Here is a 25,309-nt window from a genome sequence, read left to right on the forward strand (position 1 = left end):
TAATGCTGTCAAGTTATTCATTCCTTGGCATGACATGACAGCCTAACCTCTAGGAGCCCGTGCCAGGCCTTATGTGCCCCTCACCCTTTCTCTTGTTGACATACCAAGCCTCCCTCAGTCCCAAACTCGTAACCTGGACACCCACTACCCTCCATAGTGTCTGTTTTGACAATAACCTCACTCATATACATCTTCAGATGTCACACACAAAAGCACATTACATGCTTTTGGGTTATGTATATACTATCCCACAATATTCCTGGCAGGGAGACTGCATAAAAAAGTAAGAATTTGAGTGCATGTGTTGACGGCCACCACCAAATATGTGGTTTTGTGGTTAATTTTTAAGCAATTTATGCCATTTTTCATGTCCTCTTTTTTTTTTCTTTTCTTTTTTTTTTTTTTATGTGGAGTTTGCTCTTGTTGGCCAGGCTGGAAGTACAATGGCGCAGTCTCGGCTCACTGCAACCTCCACCTCCCTGGTTCAAACAATTCTCCTGCCTCAGCCTCCTGAGTAGCTGGAATTACAGTTGCCTGCCACCATGTCCAGCTAATTTTTGTATTCTTAGTAGAGATGGGGTTTCATCATGTTGGCCAGGCTGATCTTGAACTCCTGACTTCAGGTGATCCACCCTCCTTGGCTTCACAAAGTGCTGGGATTACAGGCGTGAGCCACAACGCCCGACCTGTAATGTTTCAATGAATGTATACATAGTATAATGATAAAATTGGTATAATTGCCATATCCATCATTTTAAACATGTATCATTTCTTTGTGGTGACAACATTCAAATTATTCTAGCGATCTTGAAATATACAATACATTGGTATTTGCTCTAATTCATCCTACTGTATAAATAAGACACCAAAACTTATTCTTCCTGCCCAACTGTAACTTTGTGCCTATTGACCGTCCTCTCCTAGTACACCACACTCTGCTCCCCAACTTCCAGGAAACACCAATCTACTCTCACTTCCATGAAATCTTTTAGATTCCACATATGAGTGAGATCGTGTGGTATTTGTCTCTGTGCCTGGCTCATCTCACTTAACATAATGTCCTCCAGGTTCATCCATGTTACTGCAAATGACAGGATTTCACTGTTTTGTGGCTGAATGGTATTTATATGTACCACATTTTCTTCACCCATTAATCTTTAGATGGGCATTTCGGTTGATTCCGTATCTTGACTATTATGAATAGTACTGCAATAAACATGGGTGTGCAGAAGTTTCTTCAACATACTGATGTTATTCCCTTTGGATGTATACTCAGTAATGGGATTGCTGCATCAAATGATAGTCCTATTTTCAATTTTTAGGGGAACCTCCATTCTGTTTTCCCTAACAGCGACTAATTTATGTTCCCACCAACAGTGTATAAGGGTCCACTTTTCTCTGCACCCTGGCCAGCATTAGTTATTTTTTTTCTTAACTCGGGGAAAGTGAAAACTCATTGTCGTTTTGATTGCATTTCCCTGATGATTAGTGATGTCGAGCTTTTTTTTTCATATATTTGTTGGGTATTTGCATGTCTTCTTTTGAGAAATGTGACTTCAGGTCTATTTCACTTCAGGTCACTATTGCTCCTTTTAAGTCAGATTATTTATATTTTTGCTATTGAGCTGTTTGAGTTCCTTGTATATCCTGAATATTAACGCCTTATCTGATGTATAGTTTACAAATAGCTTCTCCAATTCTGTAGGCTGTCTCTTCACTTTATTGATCGTTTCCTTTCACATAACAGAGCTTTTTAGTTTGATGTAATTCCATCTGTCTGTTTTGCTTTTGTTGCCTGAGCTTTTGGGGTCTTATTCAAAATATCTTTGCTCAGTCCAATTTTATAAAACTTTTGTCTTGTGTTTTCTTCTAGTAGTTTCATATTTTTGGGTTTTACATTTAAGTCTTTAATTCATTTATAGTTGATATTTGTAATATAGGGTGAGAGATAGAAGTCCAGTTTCATTATTTTTTGTGTGGTTATCTAATTTTATCAGCACCATTTATTGAAGAGACTGTACTTTTCCCAGTGTGTGTTCTTGGAGCCTTTGTCAAAAATCAGTTGCTGTAAATGCATGGATTAATTTTGGGGTTCTCTATTATGTTCCATTTGTATATGTATCTGTTTTTATGCCACTACCATGCTGTTTGGGTTACCATAGCTTTGTTGTATATTTTGAGGTCAAGCAGTGTGATGCCTCCAGCTGTGTTTGTTTTAGGTATCCAGGGTCTTTTGCCTTTCCATATGAATTTTAAGATTTTTTTTCTGTTTCTGTGAAGAATGCCATTGATATTTTGATAGGGATTGCATTGAATCTGTAAATCACTTTGGGTATTATGGACGTTTTAACAGTATTCTTCCAATCCATGAACATGGAATATCGTTCCATTTATTTGTGTCTTCTTACATTTTTTCATCAGTGTTTTATAGTTTTCATTGTAGAGGTCTTTTACTTCCTTGGTTAAGTATATTATTAGGTATTTTTTTCACAGCTGTCTTGTAAATGAAATTGCTTTCTTTCTTCTTCAGATTGTTTGCTATTGGCATATAGAAATGCTACTGATTTTTGTATGTTGATTTTGTATCTGCAGCTTGACCAAATTCATTAATAGATGCTGAAAAAGCATTCCATAAAATTCAACATTCCTTCATGATAAAACTCAACAAGCTAAATATGGAAGGAACATAATACAGTAAAGGCCATCTGTGTCAAACCCATAGCATCATACTTAATGAGAAAAAATTGAGTTTTTCCTCCAAGGTTTGGAACAAGACAAGGGTGACCATTTTCACCAATTTTATTCAATACATCACACTAGAAGTTCTATTCAGAGCAATAAGACAAGAGAAGGAAGTAAAAGGCATCTAAATGGGAAAGGAGGAAGTCAGATTGTCCACGTTTGCACATAGCATGATCATCTATGTAGAAAATCCTGACGACTCCACAAAAAAAGTGTTAGAATCATTTGCTCTTTCACTGCAGCTCCTGCCTCACCCAAAAAGCTCTCTTTTCCTCTTCGTTTATCCGTGCTAATTTTGTGTTAAAATTATAACACCTAGACAGGCCACCTATACAGATGGCTTTCTTTTCAGTTTAGACACGTTCTTGCCTCTAGACATGAGAGTTGAGTGTTTTAAGGATTTTAAATCATGCCAAAGACCTTTCATACATCTACAGTTAAAGGTAGGACAAAGGAATTAATTATTTGTGCATATGAAATTTCTTTCATAAAAGAAATCCATAAATGTGTATGCTGTCTCTTATTATTTATGTGTATTTATAACATCATATTTCAAGAAGAAAATATCAATTTCTAGTTCATGTTAAGAATTTGTTTGCTTAAGAAAAGTAAGTTTTCTTTAAAAAAATTCAACACTAAGAATGTTCTAAAAGCATATATCTGTCAAACCTGGAATTAAGAAAATAACTGCTGTCAAATATTTTAAAAACAAGGAAACAGACAAAAAATCCTAATGAACATCTAATTCCTCTATGCCAAGACTTTGGAAAGGTGCTATTCAATAACTCCCTTAGTCCTCAGAACAACCTTATCATACAGAAATTGTCATCTGAATTTTACAGATTAGGAAATGAAGCTCAGAGAGGTATGCATTTCTCTCACCATATCACCTCTTTTTGACACTAAGAGCCAGCACAGGAAAGTAAAGCAGTGCTTCCCACACTTAATTCTGCATAGGAATTGCCTGGGGATCTTATTAAAATACAGATTTTGATAGAGTAGGTCTGGGTGGGGTCTGAAATTCTGCATTTCTAACCAGCTCCCAAGTGATACCCAGTCCATGTAAGAACTTTGAGTAGCAAGGTCTTACCTTGTCTCTTTGACATGCTTCTCTCTGCCTTTGCCTTATTTCCCTTTCTACTTCTTGCCTTCATCTAGCTTTAAAAAACTTCCTAACAGGAATGTCTCACAAGCGTGAGCCAGTATATTTGTCATTCTCAAAAGGATTTATAGCATTAAATTCACTCAGATAACAGGTAATTAATGCAGAATTCCTCTGTGCAATATTCAAAAAAAGAAGAAAGATTTACTTCAAAACTATTGAGTTTTTTGGGGGGGGGGGGGTTTGATTGTTTAAATTGCTACTTCACCACAGTCTCAGCTTCAGCTGCCTTAAAGTTTCATATAAATGTTGAACAGTGTCACGTAATTCAGACTTTATTAAACTCTTTGCTGTTATCTAGGGATTGCACATTGTTTTTAAAGTGAAAAGAAGGAGAGGAAAAATAAAAGAGAAGAAAGAACGGCCCACCTAGAGCAAATTGAATCTGATTTTTTTTCCTTCTTCCTGCTCTGTGAGGCAAAGTAGATCATCCAGTGTTCTCTGAGCACCTGCAGTGCATGAGGCCTTATGTTCCGTGAGGTTGAGCCCTCTTGAGAGCTGTGGTCACAATCCAGGATGGTGGATCCACTCTGTTACCGCAATATTTCTGTATCACTTCAGGCCATATTTATGAGTATCCACTCTGCCATGTTACAGCAAGGTGTGTCCACCCTTTCACTGATAAGTGAAGCCCAGGAAGATACTCTGTTTTGTTTTTTAATTAAGCCTACAGTTCTCCAAGAACCCAGGAAGATATTCTAGGTTGGCATATATTTGAGAGCAGCCACAAGGAGATTATTTGTATGTATCAGGAGTCAAGCTTTGAGATTGGAATTGTGTGCATACCAACATCCTTACCATTCCAGGCATTTTTCTTTTAATATACCTTGATTATGATTTTCCTAAAGTCACCCTTTTTATATTACTACGGTACCATTTACACATTCGTTTACTTGCAGTTCTTATTCCTTGCCAGTTCCCCCGATTGTTTCATGGGAGCTGATAAATAGAAGACATTCTCCTGGGAAGTGTCTGCCACACCCGCTGCATATGTAGTGAGGAAAGTGTGCATAGTATGTGGATCAGTTCATTAATGGAGGCACGGGACCTACATGGAATGAGTGTTTATGTCCCTCACTGTTAGTTCACTTGTATATACCCCTCCCTCCCTCCAGTGGACTTCAGAGGAGGTAGGCAGTGGGAGAGCCTGGGACGAACTAGAAAGCTCACCCAGGCCTTGTCTAAAGGAGGCCCCTGCTGCCTTGGCCCCAGCCTGTTTTTTCCACTATTTTCCTGTCATCCAGTTTTTAAACAGGAGCTGGAACATCCTGACTCTGTGTATGTGTTGGTGAAATTCCTTAATTTTGAAACATTGGCATCTACTATGCAAGCCAGCCACAAAATCTGGTTGCCAGTTTACTTTCAGTATGGAAGAGACCTAATGTTCCTTCAGGTATTCAAATTCTATGACATTTATATTTACAAGAAATCTCAAATGTGTGTGTTTTGCTTGCTTGAATGTAGTTCTGCTTTCTTGCATTCTCATATAAGAACATTTTATTTTGATTAGTGCATCATGATTTATAAAATGCTTTGATATTTACCATCTCCTTTAATGTACCTTAACTATTTGAATTTAAGTTTGGGTTATCTTTGTATGTGTATGCCATGCAGAACCTGAAAACTCTCTTACCGAAGATTTGCTTATTTATATTCTTAAAAAATCTGTCTTCTTGCTGTGATTCAATAATTTCCTTTGTTTGTTTGACATTTCCCTTCCATTCTTTTGTACTTTTGTGAATGTCTTCCATGCTACATTACATAGTAGCGAAATGCCAGATGAACACTCATTCCACCTCAGAGTAACACAGTCTCAAATTAGTCATTCAATGGACGTATTTTGTTGTCCTGGTTGCTGCTGCTGTTCTTTTCTGTTTATGTATTGCACATGACTTCTTATCTTTTGGACCAAAACTGATTCTGAGTGTGTTTCCTTTATCAGCAAATTTTTAAAAATAGCGTACTAAATTATCATTTGCAGTGTAATATCCCCTCCGCAATCTCATTGTAGGGAAAAAGGTGGAAGCAATTCCCTACGTGTTTGTAGTGAAACTATGAGAGATTTTCTTTTTTTATCTATTTTATGACCTTTTTTTTTTTTTTTTAATTTCAGATGGAGTCTTGCTCTGTCACCAGGCTGGAGTGCAGTGGTGCGATCTCAGCTCATTGCAACCTCTGACTCCCTGGTTCAAGCGATTCTCCTGCCTCAGCCTCCTGGGTAGCTGGGATTACAGGCATGCACCACCAGGCCCAGCTAATTTTTGTATTTTTAGTAGAGACAGGGTTTCACCATGTTGGCCAGGATGGTCTCGATCTCCAGACCTTGTGTTCTGCCTGCCTCAGCCTCCCAAAGTGTATTTCATGACTTTTAAAAATCATTTGTATTACCCTTATAATGAAGTAAATATGTTTTGAAATAATGGTGTTCTTTTTTAATTTTTAAGCTCATGAAGTCCTCTCCTTGCTTTCATAAAAGATGAGAAATGAAATCACTTTCCTTCTTCCTATTCTAGTTTTTACATTATAAAAGTTATAATTGCTGTTTTTTACCTGTTTATCTTGAAAAATTTAAAACCCTTAGAAAAATTACACGGATAAAAAAAATACTGACATGCTTTTCCCCTTGATTTGCCAGTTGTTAACATTTTATCACGGTTCTTCCTCTCTGTTTCCCTATGCATATGTTTGTGTGTATGTGTTTGTATATTTGCTGAACCGTAGGAGTGACTATGAATTTTAAGAACTCAATTTGAAATCAAAATGTAAGCAATTTTGAAGCTAATATCTTCAGGAGATAGTGTCTAGTCAATGTCCTTGACAGCTTTTTCTAAAGAGCTGCCTTTCATTTCTGTGTCGTTTTCTTGAGCAGCAGTAATAGTGAAGCACATCTACGACTCGGTGCTTCCAGAACACAATGCTTCTATTTTAGGAAGGACTTCTTATAATTTTATTGTATGTTTGAACTATCAACACAAAATGAGAGCATTTTCCTTTAAAATGTCAAATGTTATTAGCTGCACAGTAAGTTCTAATGTAAAAGGAACTAATTTGATTTAATAACTTGAAAAATATTAGAGTGATAATCCTTCTATATCTCATCATAGCTGAGTAATTTTAATCCACTGCCACACTGTTCTGGAATAGCCCGTTTGGTTCAGTAGCATTGTGTAGTAATTGACAAGGCAGTCAGATAGTCCAAGTTCAAATATTGGTGCCACTAGTTACTGTGTGACCTTGGACAAGTTATTTTTATCTTTTTTAAAATTTTAATATCATTCAGCTCAAAATGCCGTAGTCAAATTCTTAAATCTGAGATTGTTACCTCATCTACAAATTGGAGATGATAACAGTATACAAGAAAAAGATAGTTATGATGAAGTGATATAATTCATGGTGCATAGTAAACCTTCAGAAGTTATTATGAATATTGTTTTCATTGTTATTCACCATATTGGGGGCTTTGGTTATTATAACTTCCAGCTTGTCTTCATGACAACAGCTTCCTCACATTCTAGTTTTTCCTACTTATCTCTTCTTGGCACTTGGGTGAGAGAGCCAAAAAATCAGCTTCATTTTATGTGAAACTGGTTAGGACTTATAGTCAGAAATGGGCTTTAAATTACTTTCTTCCTGAATTAGACAGCTTCAAGCCTTCATCAAAAGTGCCTGAGTCTGCCCAGCCCATACATTTTTCTAATCAGTAACATGATTTTGATGTTTCACTGCTCAGAAATCCTCTATCATTCCCATTTCATGCAAAAAAGATCGTATATCCTTAATAATAATGGTTGCTTTTAATTGAAGCACTTAGTTATATGCCAGACATTGTATTACATGCCTTGCATTTATTATTTTATGTTTCTGTTTAATTTCTCAACAACCCCATGAGGAAAGTGTTGTTATCCATCTCCAATATACGAATAAGGAAACTGAGGCTCTGCTCTATTGAGTGACTTCTTGGTCAAAGTTACATTGTTAGGAAGTGGCAAATGTGGGCAGTGAGTCTGGGCCAAACACCTCCAGAGCCTGTGCTGTCAAAGAGTTAAACTGCACCGCCTTTTCAGCCTTGTATTCAGTCTCTTGGTTACCTAGGTGAGAAAGCCTATCTTTCCTTACCTCTCTCCTCTAATTTACCACCCACACATCTGTGCTTTAATCTCTCCCTGAAAATTCTTTGTCCTTTGAAATCTTTTGCTGGTTTTTTTCTTGCTGTTCTCTGTCTGGATTATATTTTCCCACACTTGCATTTATATACATTCTAATTATCCTCTGTGATCCTGTTCAGATGCCATGTCCTCTCTGAAGCCTTTCCTGGTTCTATTCACTCTTCCTCCAAAACAGTTGTTCACATTTATATTAGTAATTTGGATAATAGTTACTTTTAAAGTCTTGCCGTTCCATGGTATTATTAGTTCTTTGAAGGCAGAGACCATATAATTTTTTTTTATCTCTGTATCATTAAGCACAAACTATAGTGCTTTGATGATGCTGATAATTATGGTGATGATTGTTATTATGACAATGGTGGTTACTATTTATTAAGTACTTCCTCTGTACCACATAATTTGCTAGGTGCTTTGTATGTTATCTTGATTTCACAGACTCCAGGTGACACACTCTTGGGACCTTCGTCTGTGTCAGTATAACCTGGGAAGGATAATCTTCATGATTTTTACCTAGAGTTCTTAGGAAAGTCTGCAGCCAGGATTCAGTTAGGTCCATCAGATTTTTTTTAATGGTCTTTCCATTAGACCCATTACACTGTACTGTCTATTCACCTTGCAAAAGGTTCACCGGAAATATTTGTAGCATCCTATTTTTGCACCCTAATTGTTTCCATTTCTGATAAATATTTAGGAATGTTATAGGTAAAATTAACAACTGAGTTGCTAAATTTATGAAATTCTTAAACCAATTATCCACAACATTTTGTAGTTTCACGTATTCTTAAATACAAATAATTCTTTTAAATTGCCATAAGATAGCATTTGACAAGTATATTAAATAATACACACTGAAAGACATACTCAGTGGCATTGCAGAATTGTATTCTTCTCAGAAGTTAAAAAAAAAAGTCTTGTAATCTTATTAGGGCATGGAATTTGTTTTAAGGTAAGTTAGACTGGGATTCAGCCTAGGTGATTTATAGCTAAAAGCCTTATAAGGATCTGGCTACAACAAAACCTGTATAATTCAGTGCTTTAGCATGGATCTCCAGGCCCTTGTTGGAGTGAGTCTCCTGTATGGATAACCCCTTAAGAGTTATGGATAAATAATCTGTTGACATAATCAAATAAGATATTCATTTGGGGTTACAAGAAAAGAGATTCCAGTACGAGATAGAACATTGTACAAACTGTCCCCTTTTCTGAATCATTTTAAACTTCACAGTCCTATAATAACCAAGCATTCATACTTCACTTTTAGTGTAGTATAAGATTTGATACTCTAATGGCATATTGAAATTCTAATCATCTGGGGAAAATGGTAGAAAGAACTGGAGCTTTGGGGTCCTACAGCACTATTATTCATTTGTGTGGGCATATTATATCACTTCCCTGAAGTTTGTTGGTTCAGCTGTAAAAAGTAACTTATGATGCCTACTTTGCTTAATTATTGTCAACAAGTAATCAGATATATAAAATTACTAGAATGCAGCCTTGCACTATTGGTATTATTAACAGAAATAAACCTTACTACTTATTAAATTTTGAAATAAACTAGCCAAGGATATTTATCTGCTTTATATAACTCATTTTAATATGATACTGTTTTAAAATTACATTCATTTTACATAGGTTTTAAATACCTAATACAGTTTGCTGTAAGCCATTTAAAAACCAAAATTTTTCCTTTCAAGAGGAAAAAAACGAAGTCATCCAACAAACAAGTGTTAGGTCAGTGACCACATTTGATTACCGGAAGGGGGAAAATAAAAGGCTTAGGAGTTTACAGATACCTCTGGATTTTGCCCTGCAGTGAGGAGCTGGTTTCACCTGAGGACCTGCTGGAGTGGCTGCGGCCTTTCTGTGCTGATGACGCCTGGCCGGTGCGGCCCCGCATTCACGTGCTGCAGATTTTGGGGCAATCATTTCACCTGACTGAGGAGGACAGCAAGCTCCTCGTGTTCTTTAGAACTGAAGCCATTCTCAAAGCTTCCTGGCCCCAGAGACAGGTAAGGGAGTGTCTGAATGATTATTTTTCTTACTAACAATAATTAGGCCAGACGCGGTTGCTCACGCCTATAATCCCAGCATTTTGGGAGGCCAAGGTGGGAGGATCACCTGAGGCCAGGAGTTCAAGACCAGCCTGGCACCTGGCCAACATGACAAAACCCCATCTCTACTAAATCTACAAACATTAGCCTGGTATGGTGGCACGCACCTGTAGTTCCAGCTGCTCGGGAGGCTGAGGCAGGAGAATCGCTTAAACCTGGGAGACGGAGATTGCAGTGGGTGAGATGGCACCACTGCACTCCAGCCTGGGCAACAGAGCGAGACTCCATCTCAAAAGAAAAAAAAAAACAATAATTGGAGGTCAGTTCTTGATTTCTTTAAGCAACTGTCAACTGGATAATCATCTTGGTAATGCAAACTTTCCAGTATATTTATCAATCAGCTATTTAGTAGTTGAATATGTGCAACGAAATTTATTTTTATTTTTCCATATGCTTGAACATGTGTATGCATGGTAGATTATACACAGAACATGTGTACATTATTTTTCCCTTAATAGGAGATAGGATGGTCACAGTATCCGTTAATCATGGTGGCTTACTCTTGCCCAGGAAAAATGCAGATCTGAATAGAAATATAGTAAACAGTTTAGCTAATTCATTTCCTTCGTGCTCTGCTCAGGTACTAAAATGCTGTCCCTTCTCCCTATACTTAGAAGGACATAATGTAACAGAGACACAGGACCTTAGTTTCTCCATACCATACTTCAAGGCTCACTCAGTCCATCTTCTGTCTGGAACCTTCTCTAACCATTGCAAGCTTAATGGAACCTTGAATTCCACATATTTGAGCCTTAATTATTTATAATTATTATCGTTATTAATTACTGTTAAAAGTTTTATTTTTCCACCACCATGAAAACTGAAGCCCTAGAGGATGTATTTACCATCTTTTGACTCTAAGTATCCTGTGCACATACTCAGAGTTTAAATCCTTATTGATTGAATAAATAAGAATGCTAATTCCTAAATCAAAGAAATATGGTGGCTGTTGAAATTTGGCTTAAATTCTAAATTGATGCACCTGAGGCCATAGCGTCCAGGAGTCGGGAAACTTAATCACGTGCTTTAGCACACAGGGTTAGACCATCATGTCAATAAGTGTTACAAACTAGGACTTCCCAGATAATCCCCATTGCAAAAGAGTTTCCTAGAGGTCTAACTGCAACTCATTCTACCGTCTAATTTTAAAGCAAGTTTATAATTTATATGGTTATTACTACATCTAAAGAACAATAAATTCCTTTTAAAAAATGAATCAGATTTTAAGAATATTTTGGGCCTCATCACAGAATATCTTTGTAATTATTATCAGATACAGTCTTATTTCCCTCTGTGAGATGAAGAGGTCAATACTATTGTTTGCTCTTCAGAGTTAGAGAAATTGAGATTCAAAAAAGATAGACCTATCAAAGATTCTCTATTCTTGTCAAATCACTGAAGTGGATTGTAGTTTAAAAGTCATGAATATCAGAATCATACTCTCTCTGAAGCACTGTGACCTTAACATGTTCAGTCTCAACATTTTGCCATGAATTACTTGAGGAAACCACTTGCAGTGTTTTTTTAAAGAGCAGGCTAGGAACACGAAGGCATAGGCCACAAGCTCTATTGCAGGTACGGGGCATAGAAGTTAGAGATGTGCTTGTTTGCAGCAAACATGAAGGTTCATGTGGCATCCCTGGGGTAAACCCTAAATTAGGTCACATTAGTTTTGCTATGTGGAACTTTAGGTTCTGACTCTGGTCCTGAAGCAAATGAATGTGACTACAGTTATGTACTTTCCTCATACCTTCACTTTTTAAATTCTCGACCTCGGTCAGTTTCACCTTCTTGCCAGGATCATGAGGCTGATTTCTCTGGTTAGAGCCTCACTTTATGTTATGTCAGATTCCTAATATTCTAAAGATACGAGGAAACAGTGTAGAAGTTGGGAAAAGGGGAAAATGTCCATATTACCTGATATGTTAAAACACAGGAACATACACTTCGATATTTGAACGCGAGCTCTTCATAAATAAGTATCATTGCTATTTCTTCTTTTAAGCTTTTGTCGATGTTCTGATTACTCAAGAAACAAGTTGTAACTTTTATATGAGTTCAAGGATTTCTGAATATTTTTGAGATTTTAGTTCCTTGATAGCTTAACTTTTTCCAAAAGCAGAACTTAAGGCAACTTGGCTTGTAATTAAGATTTTTTTCTCAAGCACTTTTCTAAACTGACTTGACTTTATTGTTATGAGTGCAAACTATTTTCTCTCATTTGCCAAATCCATGTGTAACTGCGTTTCACTAATATTTCTTCTGTGGTGGTGCAAACTTTTTCATGCCCTCTAGGAAATCTCTCCCAAGAGTCTCTGAATGACTCTAATACAAGTCATCTCATATCCCCCTCACTCTTTTTGTTTTCTCGCCTCTCTGCTTTCCCCTTATGTAAGAGCATTTTCCCTGTTCTTGGTAGGTAATGATACAGATTTGTTGAATATTTGGTAGTACAAATAAGAAAGCCACACTGGCTTAATGATGCTACTCATCTAGAGTGTTCTCCAAGAAGTAAATCAGTGAGTGTCCCCCTCCTCCTTTAGAAAATAAAGATGTCTGTCTGGCATTACTGATTGAAAACTATTTTGAAGGACAGGTGCATTTGATGGGGGAAAATGACTTATAATTGTAAATAACCTCTTGTTACTTGGTGAGTGAATGCAGAAGTATTGTGTTTAGAATGGAAACACCAACAACTTCTGGAATGTTACAAAACTATGCCCATAGTTTAAATTGTCTCTTAAATTATTGTTTTTCAAAAATTGTCTTATCTTTCACTAGAGTAGTAGAAAGATCAGGGCACTAGTGGACAGATACTTGTGTGTGTGACCATCCTCCCTCTACCACTAGTTTTAGAATTTGGGGGAAGATTCTTCATCTGTGTGCTTGGCTGCTTGGTGTATAAAATGGAAGCTTCAACTAGAGGAGATAGAGGATGTTGTGCTCCCCTCATCATTTCTCTCACACACATTAAACTCCACTCTTCATCTCCGTATCCCAAACACCTAGAAGATCTCCAAGTGTTGACTGTATGAGCTCTCATTTTTTTCATTTTCTCTCTATCCCCTTCTTCATTCTCAGAGATACTTTGGGTGATATTAAGGATAGAGACAAGTTCTTACAGAGTAAGGATAAGAATAGATAATGATATTGCAATGTTCAGTTACCAAAAAATGTGTGACTGCTACTTTCACTGTGGCTGCCAACCCTCTTAGGCAGACTTTGCATACATCAGAGAGAGACTTAATATTTAATTATCCTCGAGGTGCCCAAAGTAGTGGCCCCACAAATCAGTGTGTTGCTGGGAAACCAGCCAGCTCCTGCAAAATTAAACACAGAGTCTCTGGTTCTTGCTACCTCACTGGTTTTCGGAGAGACAGTAATTTCTAGTTTTCTAATGATTAGTTAACAGAATTAAAAATTCAGAGGCCCTCATTTTTCAACAGTTTGAGAGGCTTTTATTTCCATTCCAGAAATATGCCCCAGCTTGGGGTGGGAGGGAAAAAGAGAGGGACATGGGGGCAGGGGAGAGGGGATGAATGTGTTGTGTTAATCCTCATAGTACGGTTTATCTGAGTTTTTCAGCTTTTGTAATTTTCTAGCTAACTGGTGCATGAAAAATATGGGGCAAAATATGGTTATTTCCTTTAAAAAAAATCCCGTACCATATCACCTCAAACTTTTTTCCCATTTTTATGTAAAAAAGAACATGTGGCTTAGTTTTACCTTTTAAAATTTCAGTATGTCTGAATTTGTGGTTGTAGGTGATCACCAAAAGAATTAGTTTAAGACAATCTAACCTCATTACAAATGCATGTATTTTGCCTACTTTGAAATGTTCAGGGACATATTAACCCTTCTTTTCAGAAACCAATTTGACTATATTTCCAAAATATTAGTAAAATGTGCCCTTCCCTCTCAGAGCTCAGAGAACAGCCACAAAAGTCCAGTATGCCAAGCTACATTTAGATCCTTACAAGTAATTTACTGTTACCTTAAATGTCTTCAAAGCTAAGACTCACTGTCATGATTTACTTAACTAAATTTAGGATATTTGAAGTTAAAAATATATGTGCACACATCCATATCATATAATATATCCTAGCCATGAAATCACAGATTCCTAGAACTAGAAGAGACTTTCAAAAGCGTCCCCAGTTCAGCAGTCATACTTTATAGAAAAGGATACAGAAGTCCAGAAAGGAGAACTGCCTTCCTCATATTTTAGCTTAAATGTTTCCTTTTCTAAAGTGACTATACAGCCTAAATTAACCACCTCAGTCACTGTCTGTTTTATTGCTGTCTTAATTCTCCACAAATCACTCACCAGTGTCTGCTGACTTCTTCCTGCCTATCCTTATGTTTGTCTATTTATTATATGAACTCTTTCTTCTTCCATTAGGATATAAATTCCATGAGAAGAGGGATCTCACAAACAATAAATATTTGTTGAATAAATGAATATCAAATCTTTAAAAATTTGTCCAAGGTCACCCTTAAAATGGCAGGGCAGGACTCCTGACTTTCAGTCTGATGTTCTTGCCATTAATGATGAAGGATTAGACCATGCCACTTCCCCCTGACATGCCAGCAAAATGATTTGCTTGGAATAATGGGAAGATTTCCTTATAGAGTGGCCTGGTGCTTTTATTTTATTTTTATTAGTTTGCCATACTTTGCTGACAATGATTTCTGACCAGCCAGTTGCTTCTCATGTCACAGCATGTTTGTCCCAATATGAGGAAGAGATTTGAAATGTTTGGATATAGCTCCTTGTGTCTTTTTTCCTAAAATGATTAAAGTTGACAGAACATCCGTTTCAATTGGTCCTGCAAATATTTGGAGATGTTGAGAGTTTCTCTTTATGAACAATGAGTTCTTTGCTTTAAATATTTGCCCTCTCGCCATTGGCATCACTGGGGGCAAAAGAAGGAACCCTGGAATGTGTACTATGTGCACGCTAATCTTTAAAACTGTCTTGCAAAGTGGTTACCATCCTCTCTGTTTTAAATGAGGTCACATGACCAATTTAAGGTGATACGTGGCACTCAAACCAGTTCTGTCTGATTCTAAAACCTATATTCTTGGCCTTGTACTACACTTCTTCCTATTTTCCAGGGAAATATATGGCACTGATATTTGAATAGCATTGGACTACATAAAGCATAGTCTTTTCCTCTTCCCACTATGACTTTACATGGATTAAATTTGATTAGAGATGAGAAATCAGGGGTTTGACAGAACAGAAAACATTGCTTCATCTTTTACATTTGTCACTGTCTCGATACATAGTACTATATATGTTAACTGCTGCTTAATTAAAATATTGAAAAATGCCATGCCTATTAACTTGTTTGAACAGGGCAATATGTGTGGAATATTCACCAAATATTCTTCAAGCATATGTCATTTGACATGCACTGTGCTACACTCTAGGGACAGAAAAATAGATAAGGCAATTGATAGTAAAACGTTTGGACTTTTTGGCCACCAGTCACTAGCTCTGTGAGCTTGGAAAAGTTAGTAAATCTCTCATAACCTCAATTTCCTTGTCTAAAAAATTGAAATAATAACACAATACAATTGTTGTAAGACTTAAATAGGCTAATACCTATAAAGCTCTAATTCTGGTCCCAATAAATGGACCTAATTGGTGAAGGACCTCTACATCAGTGGAGAACATAGATCTATCAACAAAGAAGTAGATACCCTAAAGGTTTAGATACCGTATTAGTTTGTTCTCACACTGCTATAAAGAGCTGCCCGCAACTGGATAGTTTATAAAGGAAAGAGGTTTAATTGACTCACAATTCTGCAGGGCTGGGGAGGCCTCAGGAAACTTATAATCATGGCAGAAGGGGAAGCAAACAGGTCCTTCTTCACATGGCAGCAGGAAAGAGAAGAATGAAAGCCAAACGAAGGAGGAAGTCCCTATAAAACCATCAGATCTTGTGAGAACTTACTATCACGAGAATAGCGTAGGGGAAACTCCCCCCATGCTTCAGTTACCTCCCACCAGTTCCCTTCCACTACACGTGGGGATTATGGGAACTATAATTCAAGATGAGATTTGGGTGGGGACACAGCCAAACATATCAGGCACTGTGATAAAATTCTGCACAGTACACAGGGGTCAAAGGAAGGCGTGCAGCCACTGTGTCTGGAAGCAGTGAGGAAAGGCTCACTGCTCTTGAAGAGGTGATACTGAAACTGAGTTCAGCCCAGCTGGTGTATGGTATGAAGACAACAGCCACCAAAAGAAGAAAGTGGAAGGAAGCAGATCAGATCCTGGAGAGCCGCGAGTATCATGCTCAGGTTTGACTTCTGTGCTGCTCAGGCAACACGGAAGGGTGTGGCCAGAGAAGCAACATGAACAGATCTATGTTTAGGGAGAAGCCCTCTGGCCTCTGCATGAACAGTGGACTGGAGAGGTCTGGCTGGAGGGATGCCAGTTGGAAGACAAAAGCAGTGGTCTTATTGCCTGTACTGGCCCTGAAGTTGGTACTAGGTGCGAACAAACAAGAGGGTAGAAAAGAAAGTGTAAAGTGTTAGTATCCATGGACTTGGTGTCTGCTTAGATATGGGGGCTTAGAAAAGAGCTTATTTTGCCTCTGATTTTTGCCTAAGTTACAAGGAGGAAGTGGTGCTGCTCAACTTTTTAGCACATGCAGGAGGAGAATCCAGTTTTGTGGCAAATGACACTAATTTCAGGGAAGTTATTAGTATGTTTTAATTCTGAAGAATGCTTTTTGAAAGGTGGAAGTGGAGATATAGGGAGGCTCTGTTTATCCCCTTCACACAAGCATCCTTTCTTCATATCCTTAATGTGTCCTAGTTAACAGTGACCACTTCCTAGGAAGTAAACTTGAGTTTAGCAGATGTCACTGGATGAGGTCTGCTCTAACACCATCTCTGGGTACCCTTTTCCCAGGTTCAGGTCAAGTCTCAGTTGGGCTTTGTGATGGGCTAATCATGTCCAAGTGCCTTCTGCTTAGAGGTGTAATGATCTCAGCAGTGATGATCTTTAGTTAACATGTTGCACAACAATATCTTCTCTTCAATCCTCCTACGGATAAGCGAGAAAAACGTTGAAGGAAAAGGAAAAAAAATTGTCACGAAAAATAAAAGTATGTGAATGTTGGGCACTGGTAGAGGAAATAGAATAACTGGGGATAACTTTTCATTTGGAAATTTGAGATTTACAAAAAAGTTGCATAAATTATGCAAAGTATTCTGTATACTTTTTACTCAGATTCATTAAATATTAACATCTCAGATAACAAAGCTACATTGTTTCGATACTAACATCCAATTTACACATAATTCAAATACTGTTCGTTGTCCCACTAGTGTCCACATCTAATATAGGTTGCACATTGCATTTCTTTATTTTTTATCTTTTTATTTTTTTAATTTTTGTGGGTACATAGTAGGTGTATATATTTTTGGGTTACATGAGATATCTTGATACAGGCATGCAGTGCATAAACATCACATCAAGATAAATGGGGCATGTACCACCTCAAGCATTTATCCTTTGTGTTACAAACAATCTAAGTTATACTTTTAGTAATTTTTATATGTACAATTAAATTATTTTTTACTATAGTCCTCCTGTTGTGTTAGCAAATACTAAGTCTTATTTATTCTAACTCTTTTTTTCTACCTATTAATCATCCACTTCCCCTGTAACCCCCTCACTACCCTTCCCAGCTTCTGATTACCATCCTTCTATTCTCTATCTGCATGAGTTCAATACTTTTAATATTTAGCTCCCACAAATAAGTGAAAACATGTGAAGTTTGTCTTTCCGTGCCTGGCTTATTTCACTTAACATTATGACCTCCAGTTCCATCTGTGTTGTTGCAAATCTCAGGATCTCATTCTTTTTATGGCTGAATAGTACTCCGTTGTGTATATGTACCACATTTTCTTTATCCATTCATCTGTTAATGGACACTTAGGTAGCTTCCAAATTTTGGCTGTTGTGAACAGTGTTGCAATAGACATGGGAGTGCAGCTATCTCTTTGATACACTGATTTCTTTTCTTTGGGGTATATACCCAACAAAGAGATTGCTGGATTATATGGTAGCTCTATTTTTAGTTTTGTGAGGAACTTCCAAACTCTTCTCCATAGTTTTTATACTAATTTACATTCCAACCAATAGTGCATGAGGATTCCTTTTTCTCCATATTCTTGTCCGCATTGTTTATTGCCTGTCTTTTGGATATAAGCCAGTTTAACTGGGGTGAGATGATATCTCATTGTAGTTTTGGTTTGCATTTCTCTGATAATCAGTGATGTTGAGCACCTTTTCATGTACCCGTTTGCCATTTATATGTCTTTTGAGAAATGTCTATTCAGATTTTCGCCCATTTTTTAACCAGATAATTTTTTTTCTATAGTTGTTTGAACTCCTTATATATTCTGGTTTTTAATCCCTTGTCAGATGGGTAGTTTGCAAATATTTTTTCCCATTCTGTGGGTTGTCTCTTCACTTTGTTGATTGTTTCCTTTGTTGTGCAGAAGCTTTTAACTTGATGTGATTCCATTTGTCCCTTTTTTGCTTTGGTTGCCTGTGCTTGTAGGGTATTACTCAAGAAATCTTTGTCCAGTCCAGTGTTCTGGAGAGTTTCCTCAATGTTTCCTTTTACTAATTTCATAGTTTGAGGTCTTAGAGTTAAGTCTTTAATCCATTTTGATTTGATTTTTATATATGGTGAGAGATAGAGGCCTAGTTTTATTCTTTTGCATATGGATATCCAGTTTTCCTAGCAGCATCTATTGAAGAGGCTGTCCTTTCTCCAATGTATGTTCTTGGCACCTTTGTCAAAAATGGGTTTACTGTAGATGCTTGGATTTATCTTTGGGTTCTCTATTCTGTTCCACTGATGTTTGTATATCTTTTGATACTACTACCCTGCTGTTTTGGTTACTATAGCTCCATAGTATAATATGAAGTCAGGTAATATGATTCCTCCAGTTTTGTTGTTTTTGGTCATCAGAGCTTTGGCTATTCTAGGTCTTTGTAACTTCATATAAAGTTTAGGATTGTTTTTTCTATTTCTTTAAAGAATGTCATTGATATTTTGAGAGGAATTGCATTAAATCTGTACATTGCTTTGGGTAGTAGGAACATTTTAACAGTATTTATTTATCAATGATACTGGCCTGTAGTTTTTTAATATGTCTTTGTCTGGGTTTAGTATCAGGGTAATACTGGCCTTTTAGAATTAGTTTGGAAGCATTTCCTCCTCCTCTATTGGTTGGAATAGTTGGAATAGGGTTGGTATTATTCTTCTTTAAATATTTGGTAGAATTCTGCAGTGAAGCTATCCGGTCCCAGATTTTTCTTTACTGGGAGACTTATGACTTCTGTCTCATTACCTGTTGTTGGTCTGTTCAGGTTTTAGATTTCTTCATGGTTCACTCTTGGTAGGTTGCATGTGTCTAGGAATTTATCCATTTCCTCTAGATTTTCCAACTTACTGGTATATAGTTGCTTATAGTAGCCGCTAATGGTCCTTTGAGTTTCTGCAGTATTGGTTGAAATGTCTCCTTTTTCATCTTTGGTTTTATTTGGGTTTTCTCTCACTTTTTGTTTTTAAGTTAATCTGTCTAAAGATTTGTCAGTTTTATCTTTAAAAAAAACCCAATGATTTGTTTTAGTGATCTTTTATATTGTTTTCTTCATTTCCAATTAGTTTATTTCTGCTCTGATCTTCATTATATCTTTTTTCCTACTAATTTTATATTTGATTTGCTCTTGCTTTTCTAGCTCTTTAAGATGCATTGTTAGGTTATTTGAAGTTTTTCTTTTCCTTTTTTGATGTAGCCACTTATAGCTATAAACTTCTTTCTTAGTCCTGCTTTTACAGTAACCTATAGGTTTCGGTATGTTTTGTTTCCATTATCATTTGTTTCAAGAAATGTTTCAGTTTTCTTCTTCATTTCTTCATTGGGCCACTTCTTGATAATATTTCCATTTTTTTAATGTTTTAAGACTTGTTTTGTGACCTATAATATAGTCTGTCCTTGAGAATGATCCATGTGCTGAGGAAAAGAAGTATATTCTCCAGCTGTTGGGGGAAATATTCTGTAAATATCTATTTGATCCATTTGATCCATAGTACCGATTAAATCCAATGTTTCTTCATTGATTTTCTGTCTGGGCAATCTGTCCGATGCTGAAAGTCGGGTGTTGAAGTCTCCAGCTATTATGTATTGGGGCCTGATATGGTTTGGCTGTGTCCCCAACCAAATCTCATCTTGAATTGTAGTTCCCATAATTCCCACATGTTGTGGGAGGGACCCAGTGGAAGATAATTGAATCACGGGGGCACTTTCCCCCATACTGTTCTTGTGGTAGTGAATAAATCTCATAAGATCTGGTGTTTTTATAAGGGATTTCCCCTTCCACTTGGTTTTTCCTTCTCTCTTGCCTGCTGCCATGTAAGACATGCCTTTTGCCTTCCACTATGATTGTGAGGCCTTCCCAGCCACATGGAACTGAGTACATTAAACCTCTTTTTCATTATAAATTATTCAGTCATGGGTATGTCTTTATCAGCAGAGTGAAAATGGACTAATACAAGGCCTATCTCTTTAGCTGTAATAATATTTGCTTTATATATCTGGGTGCTCAAGCATTGGGTGCATATATATTTACAACTGTTATATCCTCTTGCTGAATTGACCCTTTTATCATTATATAGTGACCTTCTTTGTTTCTTCTTATAGTTTTTGTCTTGAAATCAATTTTGTGTTAGTTACTATATTAGTCCATTTTCACACTGCTGTAAAGAACTACCTGAGACTGAGTAATTTATAAAGAAAAGAGGTTTAATTAACTCACAGTTCTGCATGGCTGGGGAGGCCCCAGGAGACTTACAACCATGACAGCAAATGAAGAGCAAGCACCTTCTTCAAAAGTTGGCAGGAGAGAGAAGGGGGGAAACACCAGACACTTATCAAACAGCCAGATCTCATGAGAACTCTATCACAAGAACAGCAAGGGGGAAGTCCACCCCCATGATTCAGTCACCTCCCACCAAGCCACTCTTCCAACACATGGGGATTACAATTTGAGTTGCAATTTGGGTGGGGACACAGAGCCAAACCATATAATTCCATCCCAGCCCCTCCCAAATCTCTTATCCCTTTCACTTTTCAAAACCAATATGCCTTCCCAGTAGTCCCCCAAAGTCTTAACTCATTCCAGCCTTAACTGAAAAGCACAAACTCAGAGTCTCATTGAGACTGAGACAAGATGAGTTGTTTTCACTTATGAGCCTGTAAAATCACAAACAAATTAGTTACTTCCAAGATACAATGGGAGTACAGACATTGCGTAAATGCCCTCATTCCAAGTGGGAGAAATTGACCAAAACAAAGGAGCTACAAGCCCCATGCAAGTTTGAAACCCAGCAGAGCAGTCATTAAATTTTAAAGCTCCAAATTCATCTTCTTTGACTCCATGTCTCATATCCAGGGCTCGGTCATGCAAGATGTGGGCTCCCAAGCCATGGGCAGCTCTGCTTCTGTGGCTCTGTAGGGTACAGCCTCTATGACTGCTTTCTCAGGCTGACGTTGATTGCCTGTGGCTTTTTCAGGTGCACAGTGCAAGCTATAGGTGAATCTACCATTCTGGGGTCTGGAGGATGATGACCCTCTTCTCAAAGCTCCACTAGAGGCAGTGCCCCAGTGGGGACTCTGTGTGGGGGCTCCAACCCCACATTTCCCCTCTGCATTGCCCTAGTAGAGGTTCTCCATGAGGGCTACAACCCTGTAGCAGACGTTTTCCTGGACCTCCAGGCATTTCCATACATCCTCTGAAATCTAGGTAAAGGCTCCCAAAACTCAACTTGTGTCTTCTGTACACCTGCAGGCCCAGCATCATGTAGAAGCCACCAAGGCTTGGGGCTTGGCTTGCACACTCTGAAGCAATGGCCTGAGCTCTACGTTTGCCCCTTTTAGCCACAGCTGGAGCCTGAGTGGGTGGAATGCAGGGCACTATGTCCAAGGCTGCATAGAGCAGTGGCGCCCTGGGCCTGGCCCATGGAACCATTTTTCCCTGCCAGGGCCTCTGGGCCTGTGATTGGAGGGGCTCCCGTGAAGATCTCTGACATGCCCTGGAGACATTTTCCCCATTGTCTTGGCTATTAATATTTGACTTCTCTTTACTTATGCAAGTTTCTGCAGCTGGCTTTAATTTCTCCTCAGGTAGTGTTTTTTTTTTTTTTTCTACCACATGGTCAGGCTGCAAATTTTCCAAACTTTTGTGCTCTGTTTCCCTTTTAAATGTAAGTTCCAATATCAGACCATCTCTGTCTTTGTGCATATGAGTGTACACTTTCAGAAAAAACCAGGTCACATCTTGGACACTTACTGCTTATAAATTTCTGCCAGATTCCCTAAATTATCTTTTTCAAGTTCAGAGTTCCACAGATCTCTAAAGCATAGCAAGAGTGACCTTTATTCCAGTTCCCAATAACTTCCTCATCTCCATCTGAGACCACCTCAGCCCGGCTTTCATTGTCCATATCACTATCAGCATTTTGGTCAAAACCATTAAAGTCTCTAGGAAGTTTCGTGCTTCCCACATCTTCCTGTTTTCTTCTGAACCCAAACTGTTCCAACCTCTACCCATTACCCAGTTCCAATGGTGCTTCCACATTTTCAGGTATCTTTATATCAGTGCCCCACTATCTCGGTACTGATTTTCTATATTAGTCATTTTTCACACTGTTATAAAGACCTACCTGAGACTGGATAATTTATAAAGAAAAGAAGTTTAATTGATTCACAGTTCCACATGGCAGAAACTTAAAATCATGACAGAAGGTAAAGGAGAAGCAAGATCTTCAGAAGGCAGCAGGAGAGAGAAGGGGTGGAAGGTGCCAGACACTTATCAAACAACCAAATCTCGTGAGAACTCTATGACAAGAACAGCAAAGGGGAAGTCCACCCCCATGACTCAGTCATCTCCCACCAGGCCATTCCCCTAAAATGTGGGGATTATAATTCGAGATGCGATTTGAGTGGGGACACAGAGCCAATCCAACTCCTGCTCTTTCCTGGTTTCCATTGGCATGGAATATCTCTCCCCCCCCCCCCCCCCGCCTTTATTTTGAGCGTATGTTGTCTTTATAGGTGAAGCATGTTTCTGGCAACAGATCATCGGGTCTGGTTTTTTTTTTTTAATTTATTCAACCGCTCTATGTCTTTTGATTGGCGAATTTAGTCCATTTCATTCAAGGTTATTATTGATAAGTAAGGACTTACTCCTGCTGTTTTTGTTGTTGTTGTTGTTTCTTTTGTTTTGTTGTCTTCTCTTCCTTCTTTTCTTCTTTCCTGTCTTCCTTTTAGTGAAGGTGATTTTCTCTTGTGGTATGAGTTAATTTCTTGCATTTTATTTTTGTGTATCTGTTGTATGTTTTTTGATTTGAGGTTATCCATGCATCTTACAAATTCTGTGTTATAACTCATTGTTTTAAGCTTATAATAAGTTAACATTGTTTGCATAAACAAAGAAATAAGCAAAATGAAAATTAATAAAAACTCAACAGCTTAACTTCATTCCCTGGCTTTTTAACTTATTGTTTTATTCTATTTATATCTTATTCTGTAATTTCATATTGCTACTTCTTTTTTAATTTTTTTATCTTTTATTATTATAGTTTAAGTTCTAGGATACATATGCACAATGTGCAGGTTTGTTACATATGTATACCTGTGCCATGTTGGTGTGCTGCACCTGTTAATTCATCATTTACATTAGGTATATCTCCTAATGCTATCCCTCCCCCTTCCCCCAACCGCATGACAGGCCCTGGTGTATGATGTTCCCCACCCTGTGTCCAAGTGTTCTCATTGTTCAATTCCCACCTATGAGTGAGAACACACGGTGTTTGGTTTTCTGTCCATGTGATAGTTTGCTCAGAATGATAGTTTCTAGCTTCATCCATGCCCCTACAAAGGACATGAACTCATCCTTTTTTATGGCTGTATAGTATTCCGTGGTGTATATGTGCCACATTTTCTTAATCCAGTCTATCATTGGTAGACATTTGGGTTGGTTCCTAGTCTTTGCTATTGTGAATAGTGCCACAAAAACATACGTGTGCATGTGTCTTTATAGCAGCATGATTTATAATTCTTTACTGCTACTTCTAATGCCAGCCCAGTCTCACAGAGTTTATTCTAGCCTTCTCCCTTTTCTTATTTGTAAACTCCTCTCTCTGTCAATAAGAAACTTAGGTTCATTATCCATAATATATTTATATATTTGCTCAATCCTGGAGTACATATAAATTTTGAAATTACTGGGTAGAATACAATATTTTTGAGAGCTCTTTTTATGTTTAGACTTCAAGTAAGAGTACTAATATTTCTTTTCTTTTTCTTTTTCTATTTTTCTTTTTTCTTTTTTGAAAGGGTCTCACCCTGTTGCCCAGGCTGGAGTGCAGTTGACCAATTGTGGCTCGCTGCAGCCCATCCTCCTGGCTCAAGGATCCTATTACCTCAGCCTTCCAAGTCACTGAGACCACAGGCATGCACCACTATGCCTGGCTAACTGTATATTTTTCGTAGAGATGGGGTCTCACTATGTTGCCCAGGCTGGACTCAAACTCCTGGGTTCAAGCAGTCCTGCTGCCCCAACCTCCCAAAGTGCTGGATGCATTATAGACATGAGCCACTGCACCTGGCTTATCTGGTTTATGTTTTTCAAAGTCACTTAATTCCCTCCTCCTCCCCGCTCACACACACACAAGCACACACACACACACACACACACACACACACACACACAGACATGCCACCTTCACTATGATTATCTTATTCACTTATTAGTAGTTAGGTTCATTTTTTTCTTTTTATATGTTTTGCCCTATTACTGATTTCAGGTATTCTTTTTTGAATATGTGAAATATTAACATGGAATACGAGATCATTCTCTGGGATTTAGTGCTTTTTTTCCATTTTCCTTATGGTATTTTGAAGTATGGACATGCTTGGTCTATAATTGTGCTGAATGTGTGGGTTTTGTGTAGTTTTATTTGTTCTTGTCGTTCTATTTTATATTTGGAGAAAATATAGGTAGACATAATTCATTGGTTGCCAGT

The 25,309-nt window shown here is 37.7% G+C and overlaps 1 protein-coding gene across 3 annotated transcripts in view; it reads left to right on the forward strand.

The window, feature by feature from the left end:
• NBAS (NBAS subunit of NRZ tethering complex) overlaps positions 1 to 25,309 on the forward strand; it is a 394,628-nt gene that overhangs the window by 332,749 nt on the left and 36,570 nt on the right. For all 3 annotated transcript variants that reach the window (XM_004028860.5, XM_063696052.1, XM_063696053.1), the window contains exon 48: positions 9,884 to 10,079. In XM_004028860.5, coding sequence (XP_004028909.2) covers positions 9,884 to 10,079 — 196 coding nt within the window. The remainder of the gene's footprint in view (positions 1 to 9,883; positions 10,080 to 25,309) is intronic.

Source organism: Gorilla gorilla, chromosome 12 (genome assembly GCF_029281585.2).
Source record: "Gorilla gorilla gorilla isolate KB3781 chromosome 12, NHGRI_mGorGor1-v2.1_pri, whole genome shotgun sequence".
Lineage (NCBI taxonomy): Eukaryota > Metazoa > Chordata > Mammalia > Primates > Hominidae > Gorilla > Gorilla gorilla.